This window comes from Ostrea edulis, chromosome 5 (genome assembly GCF_947568905.1).
Source record: "Ostrea edulis chromosome 5, xbOstEdul1.1, whole genome shotgun sequence".
Taxonomy (NCBI): domain Eukaryota; kingdom Metazoa; phylum Mollusca; class Bivalvia; order Ostreida; family Ostreidae; genus Ostrea; species Ostrea edulis.
This window is the reverse complement of record NC_079168.1, coordinates 37,562,595-37,573,101: the sequence shown is the minus strand read 5'-3', so window position 1 is coordinate 37,573,101 and position 10,507 is coordinate 37,562,595. Positions and strand designations below refer to the sequence as shown.

At 36.3% G+C, this 10,507-nt stretch overlaps 1 protein-coding gene across 3 annotated transcripts in view; it reads right to left on the bottom strand.

Moving 5' to 3' along the window:
- Positions 1-371: 371 nt before the first annotated feature.
- Positions 372-10,507, bottom strand: part of LOC125652451 (thyroid adenoma-associated protein homolog) — a 42,030-nt gene continuing 31,894 nt past the window's right edge. For 2 of the 3 annotated variants that reach the window (XM_048881666.2, XM_048881667.2), the window contains one exon: positions 372-7,910. In XM_048881666.2, coding sequence (XP_048737623.2) covers positions 7,356-7,910 — 555 coding nt within the window. In that variant the 3' untranslated portion in view covers positions 372-7,355. The remainder of the gene's footprint in view (positions 7,911-10,507) is intronic. The other variant, XR_008803220.1, reaches the window with a different exon arrangement.

Sequence of the window (10,507 nt, the reverse complement as noted above, 5' to 3'; positions counted from 1 at the left end):
AAGTATTAATCATAAGTCCTGAAAGTACAAAATAGCGCTATGGCGTGTGGATTCTGGCGTACAGAATAGCACTATAGCGTGTGGATTCACACGTACAGAATAGCGCTATATAGTGTGTGGATTCTGGCGTATAGAGTAGCGCTATAGCGTGTGGATTCTGGTGTACAGAATAGCGCTATAGCGTGTGGATTCACGCGTACAGAATAGCGCTATATAGCGTGTGGATTCTGGCGTACAGAATAGTGCTATAGCGTGTGGATTCTGGCGTACAGAATAGCGCTATGGCGTGTGGATTCTGACGTACAGAATAGCGCTGTAGCGTGTGGATTCTGGCGTTTACATGAAGAATGGCTAATATTTTTCACAAGCAGTTCCGAATGAACATAGAACGTATTTTATTTCCAATCAAAGGCACTCGAGGGGCAGCATGAAAATACACACAAATGTATACATAACGCTGTACATCAGCACACAAAAAAAATGAGTTTGAACACAATGTCACTGTTGTTAGTTGCATATATTGTTCAAAATAAATTTCCCAAAATGGATTTAGAATAGATGACTCTTCGGAACATAATATGTACATGAATTTTTTCATCATTAAGTATAGTAAAATTCGGTACATTTTTTTTTATCACATCACAAAAAGTTATATTTCATCAACAAACTTTTCACATTTTTAAAATCAAAAAATAAATATCATCTCTTAATGAACTGGAGTTACATTTGTTACAGACTCATTCATTCCCATCAATACTAGAATATCTAGCAACTTCAATCATTATTTATGAGCAGATATCTTTAATTTACAGATAGATCTTCTAAACATATAAATATCAAAACCAAAGTGTGCAATCCATCACAAAAGAAATGGATACAAAGTCATAATCAGACACAGGGTTTTCTTTGAGTCCGCTTTCTGTAAGGTTAGTCCTGGTCGGTTCTACAGATAAACACATATCGGCCAGCTAAATGGTTAACGGCATTGACTGCAAGTCAACCCCGTAAGGCATCACGCAAGACTGGTCCCCAATCTGATAGCTTATCGGTAGATAGCAGACAGGTAGATTTGTTTTCCAAGCCAACGGTCATTGGGAAACACGAAAAAGAAAGTAGAAATCCAATTGAGGACAAAAAAAGCGCTACAGGTATGCACAGCCCTATAAAATTATGTAGCATTCTTCATATGGTGTCCAAAACATTTGTTGAATTCAATGGTTGAAATTTTGACCGTGACTTTTTGACGCAGACGTCGATAGGGATCTTCCTTTCTCTACCTGTTGTAAGTACGAGATAGAAAAAAAATGTGTTATTTCACACCATGCCAAGATATTACATACCGGCGTCAGAAACTCGGTACCAAGTGCTCCGCCGCGGCGTCAGAAACTCGGTACAAAGTGTCCCGCCGCGGTGTCAGAAACTCGGTACTAAGTGTCCGCCGCGGCGTCAGAAACTCGGTACTAAGCTGTCCGATTCCTACAGACCCGCCGCGGCGTCAGAAACTCGGTACCAAGTGTCCCGCCGCGGCGTCAGAAACTCGGTACCAAGTGTCTGAATCTACAGACCCGTTGGAAGCAATATCGAATGAGACTTCTTCGAACAAACATCCCCCCCCCCCTTCTTGGAAGTAAACACACACACACAAAGCAGAGTCTTTTTTTTGTTGCTAAGTATGGGTTGTTTAGAGGCATACGAATGACAGTTTCTTTTCTCAAATTGCAGAGATGAAAAAAAAAAATTACCGCCCCTTACAAAAACACTCCAAAAACAACCCTTTCCGAATTCGAAAAAATTACATTGTAATTAGTATAGAGTTCCTACCGCTAACCAGAGCAATTGTCATCGGTCAGTAACTCTTGAGAAAAGGAGGGAGAAAGCAGCGACAAGTTGCTACATGTACCTCAACTAAGATCAGTTTTCAGAGTCTTCCCCTAATCATGTCATGGTTGGATTTCCCAAATTCCACGTGTCAATTCAAAAGGCTACTCACCTCAAAAGTTATCAACAAACAAAATAATTTTATTTTGATTCTTAGTAGTCAATATTGCAAAAGAATGACGCGTTTCATTTATTTTTGTTTGTTTGTTAATTAGCCTAGACGATAAGTAAAACAACATGACGATCACTTATGTTTCATTATTCAAACATGTATGAAAAAGGCCTCTCTACCGTACCGTCATTTAATCTTCGAAAAAAATCAACAAAAACTATAATGGCATATTTTGCAATATTATGCACGGCATTAAAAATTCCTGAAACAATTCTTTATCTTTGTGTTACATTAGCAGAAGTGTTTTTGTCGTTTACGATCAAATCATAAGGCGCATACACTGTAAACAATGAGCACACAGATGTTTAAAATACTGTTCAATCTTAACCATTTCGCACGTTTTTACTTCTTTTCTAATCACTTTCGTCTGGTAGGTAGTTAATTAAAAAAAAATTACGACAGTTTCAACTGTTCTCACAAAAGTAGGGAATCGAATTTCAGTTATAAAAAATATCTCTTAAAAATTTCGATTTTCACCAAAGTAACCAGATGTTTAGCTTATCAAAGAAGTCTAAACATCATATAATTATTGAATTGTTAGGGGAAAGCCAGCGTGTTTCTTCACGCAGTCAGAGAAAATAAACACGGAATGCGAAATGTGCAAGACCCCAGCAAACAAATGTAAAATCTGTCAAAAAACTATAATTACTGGTAATTAGAGAGAGGGGGAATTCCTAAATCGACTACAGCAGGGTTCTATCTAGTAAGCTTGTTTTTGATTGTCTTCATCACTGGAAGACGGTGTGATTCATCCACCTTCAGTGTGAACCGTGAAATATCCGAGTTCACACCGAAATATACAAACTGCAATATACAAATGTATATGGGTATGTCTAAAACAAAAACAGAAATCGATTGATTAGATTTTTTTTGTTGCTGTATCATTCGATATGTGGGAACTGTCACGAGGATTTCTTAAAAACCTCTAGATTTTTTTTGCCGGACTTTCAACGTTGCATCACAAAGTCCTTTTGCTGAACAACTGAAAACTTATATCCCATTCTCGATCAATCCTTAATCGATGAGAGATTTATATTTACAATATAGATTTGCTTTTTCGTCATTTTGTGTGCATTTATTTTTTACTTACAAATTTTATGCCATACACTCTATGATACTTTAACATTGAAATTATTTTTAAGAAAGAAAAAAAACAACAACCCAAAACATTTGGCGCACGACACGTTAAAAATAAACATGATTTACATCACTGCTACAATCGGTGCGTGTTTCAGGAAGATAAAATAAATTACCTGAATGCAACATTCACTGTAATATAAAAGAAAAAAAAACATTTTTACAAATCAAGCTGTTCTACATCGTATATCGGTCGGGCGGACACAAAATTGCGCAAGAATTTCTTTTTTGAACAAACACTTTACGTTGAAAGATACACTGACGATGATCGAATGTAATTTTTGCGTTACTGTATAAAAAGGAACAAATGTCATCAAGCGCAAGGGTCTGTTTATAATCAGTAATCATATTTCATCCTCTATGGAATACGGCCATCGAAAAAAATGAAAACATATATCTCTGGTTTCAGAACAATATGGGGGACGAAACAGTACTGTTTGTTTTTAAAAGAGAACCTTGCCTTGAACCCTTGCTCAAACGCTGTTATGAAATTTGATACTTAAAAATCTGCTACGCATTACGAAATGTGATATCTATAAATTTAATCGATGTGTAGAAGCACCTGGAAGGCACAAGTAACAAGGTCCCACGAGAGGTAACTCCAACAACAGGGTCCCGTCCGAGACAAGACCTTACGCGTTCTCCGGGTTAACACGAGTTCATGCCCCTCACTTGTCTGCTTTAACCGAATTAAGGAAATAGTACTCCACAGTCAAATTTATACAATGGAACAATCTCTTGATTAAAGAATTTATCCTCGAGGAAATTAAGTGTCTAATGAGTCATTCAAAGAGGGGAAACTTTTTGTCGGATCTACATATGTATTTTAAATGAGAAAAATACCAGAAATTTCTAATTGAACGTGACATTATGTCCCTTTTCACAAAATACCTTACTTTTATAACTTTTAAGATATGTATCTGCCTTTCAAATCAACACACCTCACAAGATGATAAGTATGTAAGGTTTAATACTTATGGGAAATACTACCAAATCAGAAAATCTACAGGACTGGATATAAAGATAAATTTCCATTCATGTAAATGCAAGAATTGAAAAAAAAATATTAAACATTTTTTTTGGTGTGAAAAGGGCAACAGCTCAGTAGACCTTGAATATATACACACAAAATTCTCTGACATGTAGAAACAGGTTGGTATAATTAGTTATCTAATATAAATAACACATACATGTAGTATGCAGATATTGTACAAGGATGAAGAACATCTTATCATTTAAAGGCTAATCTAAAACAGTCCAAGATGAATTGCTGAGTTTAATGTCATCAAAATTACAACATTACACAATTATAAATTTCCTAACAAGCAAAAGCGATTTAAAATATTGAGGATCGAACTATTTCAGAGTTTGTAAATAAAATTAAATTCTTCAAATAAATAAAAAATAAACAAGACGTTCATAGGCCACATTACTCACTTGGGCCCATATTTAAAGATTTTCCTTTTATATTCCCATGTAAAACTTTGATCCCTATTGTGGCCCGGGAGCCATTATTTTTACAAACTTGAATCTGCACCATGTCAGGAAGCTTTTATGTAAATGTAAACCTTTCTCGCCCAGTGATTCTTCATCAGAAGATTTTTAATAATTTTCCCTATATATTTGTATGCAGTCTGATTAAAACCAGACCTTCAATCTTGCTCCCCCCTTTTTTCTATGTCCGCTTGTTGAATGAGTGGACATAGAAACAAGAGACCCATGGGCCACATCGCTCACCTGAGTCACCTTGGCTCATATCTAGAGATTTTCCCTATATATATCTGCTTATAAAACTTTGGTCCCTATTGGGCCCCAACCTACTTGGGGTGGGGGGGGGGGGGGGGGGTGGGTGGGGTTATTTTACCAAACTTGAATCTGCACTATGTTAGGAAGCTTTCATGTAAATGTAAACTTTTCTGACTCAGTGGTTCTCGAGAAGATTTTTAATGATTTTCCATATATATTTGTATGTAAAAACTTTGATCCCCTACTGTGGCCCCATCTTACCCCCAAGGACCATGATTTTTACAAACTTGAATCTGCACTAAGCCAGGAAAGAAGCTTTTGTGCAAATGTAAACTTCTTTGGCCCAATGGTTCTTAAGAAGATTTTTAAAAAAAATCTATTTATTGGTATGTAAAACTTCAATCCCCTATTGTGGCCTCATCTTAGCCTCAGGGGTCATGAGTTTAACAAACTTGAATCTGCACTGTGTCAGCAAGCTTCCAGGTAAATCTCAGCTTTTCTGGCTCAGTGGTACTTGTTGAGAAGATTTTTCCGATATATTTGTATGTATAACTTTGAACCCCTATTGTGGCCCCATCTTACCCCCAGGGGTCATGATTTTAACAAACTTGAATCTATCTGCACTATGTCAAGAAGCTTTCATGTAAATATCAGCTTTTCTGGCTCAGTGGTTCTTGAGAAGAAGATTTTTAAAGATTTTCCATATATATTTGTATGTAAAACTTTGATCCCCTATTGTGGCCCAATACTACCCCCAGAGGCCATGATTTTAACAAACTTGAATATGTACTATGTCAAGAAGCTTTCATGTAAATATCAGCTATTCTGGCTCAGTGGTTCTTGAGAAGAATTTTTTTTAAAGATTTTCCATATATATTTGTATGTTAAACTTTGATCCCCTATTGTGGCCCGATACTACCCCCAGGGGCAACAAACTTGAATCTGAATTATGTCAGGAAACCTTCATGTAAATATCAGCTTTTCTGGCTCAGATGTTCTTCAGAAGATTTTTAAAGATTGTTCCTATATATTTGTATGTACAACTTTGATCCCTTATTGTGGCCCCATCCTACCCCCAGGGGCCACGATTTTAACAAACATGAATCTGCATTATGAAAGGAAGCTTTCATGTAAATTTCAGCTCTTCTGGCCTAGTGGTTCTTGAGAAGAAGATTTTATAACATTTTTCCTATATATTTGTATGTAAAATTTTAATCCCCTATTGTGGCCCCATCCTACCCCTGGAGGCCATAATTTTAACAAATTTGAATTTGCACTATGTCAGGAAGCGTTCATGTAAATTTGTACATTCCTGGCATAGTGGTTATTGAGAAGATTTTTAAAAGATTTTCCTATATATTTGTATGTCAAGTTTGATCCCCTCTTGTGGCCCCATCCTACCCCTAGAGGCCATGATTTTAACAAACTTGAATCTGCACTATGTCAGGAAGCTTTCATGTAAATTTTTACTTTCTTGGCCCAGTGGTTCTTGAGAAAAAGATTTTCAAAGATTTCACCTATATATTTGCATGTAAAATGTTGATCCCCTGTTGTGGCCCCAACCTACCCCTGGGAGTCATGGTTTTCATGAATCTACACTATGTCAGAAAGCTTTCATGTGAATTCCAGGTCTTCTGGACCAGTGGTTCTTGAGAAGAAGATTTTTAAATGACCCCACCCTATTTTTATGATTATCTCCCCTTTGAAGATGGCATGACCCATCATTTGAATTAACTTGTATTCCCTACACCCAAGCATGCTTGTGCCATGTTTGGTTGAAATTGGCCCAGTGGTTCTGGAAAAGATTTTTAAAAAATCATCAATGTATTTTCACTATTATCTCCCCTTGAAAAGGGCGTGGCCCTTCATTTGAGCAAACTTGAATCCCCTTCGCTTAAGGAGGCTTTGTATTAAGTTTGGTTGAAATTGGCCCAGTGGTTCTGGAGAAGATGAAAATGTGAAAAGTTTATGACAACGACGACGGACAACGGACATATTTCGATCAGAAAAGCTCACTTGAGATTTTGGTTCAGGTGAGCTAAGAAAGCCCTTGAAACATAATGCATTGTTATTTTATTGTCTTTAAAATTGAAGCATTTCTCCCCTTGAATAGGATACTTTATCTGATAAGAGATTGTTGTGACTTTGTTAATGTTTTTGTAGCTCCTATTCTTCCACTCTATTAACTTTGGGATACTAGTGCCTGTAATTAAACTTCTCACAATCAATACTCATCATTGTTTCATCGATATATACTCAGTCACAAAGGTTTTAGCTCATTCTAAATTAGTTCATTTCAAAATGGGAAGACTTCTATATATATCAATACAGATATTGCAATCACACATACCCACATGTACACACAAACTAGATAGATAAACCATGTTTTTTGCATCATTATTATTTGGCGGTTGCATATATATCAATTTGATACAAAACAATTTGGATGAGTAAAATTTGCTGTTTCACTCTTTGATTCCATTGACATGACACACACTTCCTGATCACTAAATGAATGTTCAGTTATATCACAAAGGATTTTATATATAAAGCCTAGCACTTTACACTTATACTGTTCCAAAAGGCTATCCTGAAATGCATTAGTTTTTAGAAATGGTTTTGCTTTCTCACTTCCTGCTGAACATGAAAACTTCTTGAGAAACGATCCAATCATCTCTAAAACTTCAGACATATTGGTTTTTGTGACTGGCAACACTGTGTTGGACAAAGAAAAGTTCTCATCTACTACTAGATGAAGCTGTGATAAAACTTTCTCAACACCAGAGGTTCCTTTTACATCAGAAGATCCCTCTACATTTGGTGTCAATGGTGTGACATCTTCATCCTCTGTGTTGCTATCTCTGAGCTGTGTTGACAGAATCAGAGTAAGGCAGTACTTCAAAATGACCTGGTAAAACAACACATCCTCTCTGAACACATTCATTTCACTTTTGTCAAACAGTCGCTCTGCACCCTCCTGTAAAGAAACGCAAACTTGATTAAAAGTTTAAACAAACTTAAATTTGCACTAATGATATCATGAGGACATTTGGCATTATTTGCACATATACATTTGATAGAAGATTGAAAAAGATATTCCTGTAGACAAAACCTCTTCATGTGGCCACATCATAGTCTTCAGATCATGGTTAGCAAGAACTTTAAACTCATTTTTTTAAAAAGGGAAATACATTTAGAAGACACTTATTGCAAATTTTCTTTGCTTAATCACAAACAAGAGGCCCACAGGCCTTATAGGTCACCTGAGTACTAGTTAAAAGTATCACTACTCCCAAGGGCTATGAAATCTAGAAAAAATCCCTGTTCTGAATATCAAAGCTAAATTCTGATATTCAGCAACAGTATAAAACAAGCTGTGTTCTTAAAACTTCAATGCCCTCAAAAATGCAAACGCTGATGAAAGGCTTTACATAATATATGTATTAGCATTAAATGATATGACTAATTTGGATCCACCCTAGAGTCAAAACCCTGGGGTTGCAAAGTTCACCATTTTTTGGGGGGTACATCCTTTTCTGCTTTTCCTAAATATACATCAAGATTTTATACAGTATCAGGAAACTTAATGAAGTCCTTCAAATCATTATAATAATTTGACACCACCCTGAAACCAAATCCTTACCCCCTAGGATTTACAATTTTGGTAAAGGACTACCTACTCCTTCTAAATATCCATTTAGTTTCAATTTAGTATTTATAGCATTAAAGCGATATCATCTATATGTTTTGCACATATACACTATAGATACCAAGTTTGACACACCCTGGAGTCAGTGGTTCTCCTTAATCAAGTCATAGAGACCCCCAATAGTGGTCATCCTTAATCAAGTCACAGGGACTCCTGAAGGGAAGTTTCACTGCCAAAATTCAAATGGTATTTGAAAGATTTGAAAATTCTTACAATATAAAACCAAGTGACTTTAACAGAAAAGAAGATTTAACATATGCATTTCAGTATATAGATTCCATATAGTCCTGCCCTGGAGTCTGAACCCCTGACCCAAGAGTATTGAATTTCACAAATTTGGTAGAGATTGCTATGCTCATAAGAACAATGTACCCATTTTTTATGCTTACATGTTTGGGAAAAGGATGATATTTTGAAAATTAAGCATTTTTTTTTTTTTTTCCCCCCCCCCATAAAAATACATTTTAAATGAATATTCTTCATAAAAGTCTGAATTCCTGACTTCCAAAGTTTTGGTACAAGCCTCCATGCTCATTAGAACTACTTATACAGTCTATTTGTAAGATGCCTAGAAATAGAATAGATAGGAAGACTATTTTTATAAGATTCAGTCCCATCCCTAATGCCAGTGGCAGATCCAGAAATTTCTGAATGGGGGAAGGGGTTGTTAAACAGGTAGATATCTGGGGACTGTTTTGAGGACCCCAGTGGGGTCTAGAGTGAAGCTTGTTTAATATTTAATCTATTGGCTCAAAAATATTACATTTCCGTCACTCAACCTTATCCAGTTGAAATCTTTTATGCCACTTCAAATTCAACAAAAGTACCGCAAACGGTACAACATACACTCTTCGGACAGTGAAATTCAATCTGTAAGCACATTATGCACTCTGAATTGATATCACACATTCTGAATAGAAAAGCCTTACAGTAGCTCATGGTGCACCAATCCATCTGACAGGTGTGCTGGAGGGAGGTTGTGACGAAATGTCAGTGCAATATCTGTATCTTTGATGAGAAAAAATCCAGGAAACTATTTGACCTACTTTTAGCTCTAATGTAGGTCATGGTGCACCAATTATAAAAGTTGTTTCTGTTAGACCTACTTTTATCCTTAATGTAGGTCATGGACTGATGTTTCAATCCAGCTGAATTGCAAATTGAACTTGTATTCCTCCGAGAGGAAGCTTATGACTAAATTTCAGGGCAATATCTGTATCTGTAACGAAAAAAGTCCAGAAAACTGTTTGACCTATATATAGTCCTAAAGTAGGTTAAGGTGCACCAATCTAGCTCAAGAGCAAACTCATTCTTATGCTTCTTGAGGGAGAAATTGTGACCAAATTTCAAAGCTGTACATGCACCTGTTATGGGGGGAAAATCTGAAAAACATCACCTTGGACAACCAGCCACCCAGACACACGGATAGCGCCATAACATAATACGTCCCATGTGATGACGGGCATATAAGAAGAGGCCTAGGGGCTTTTCTGTTTCTGTAGTTCTTGAGATTCCCCTCCCTTTTCACTATTTCTTGATTATCTCCTCTTAGAAAGGGACATGGCCCTTCATTTGAACAAATTTAAATTCCATTGACCCAAGGGTGCTTTGTGGCAGGCATGGTGGTTCTAGAGAAGAAGTTGCAAAAAGTGAAAAGCTTACAAGAACAATGTTCGGGTGAGCTAAAAAGGGTTTGGAAAGGACTGTATTTGGGGCAGAAGGATTTTTTATAAATTAAAAAACTATGAAACTGCATAATTTTACCATTTCTATTTCATAACTAATTGAAAATTTTATTTCTAAGCCAAAACTTCTTAAACTTTGAGGCAAGACATTGTAACTTATCTACAATTTAAAAAACTGAT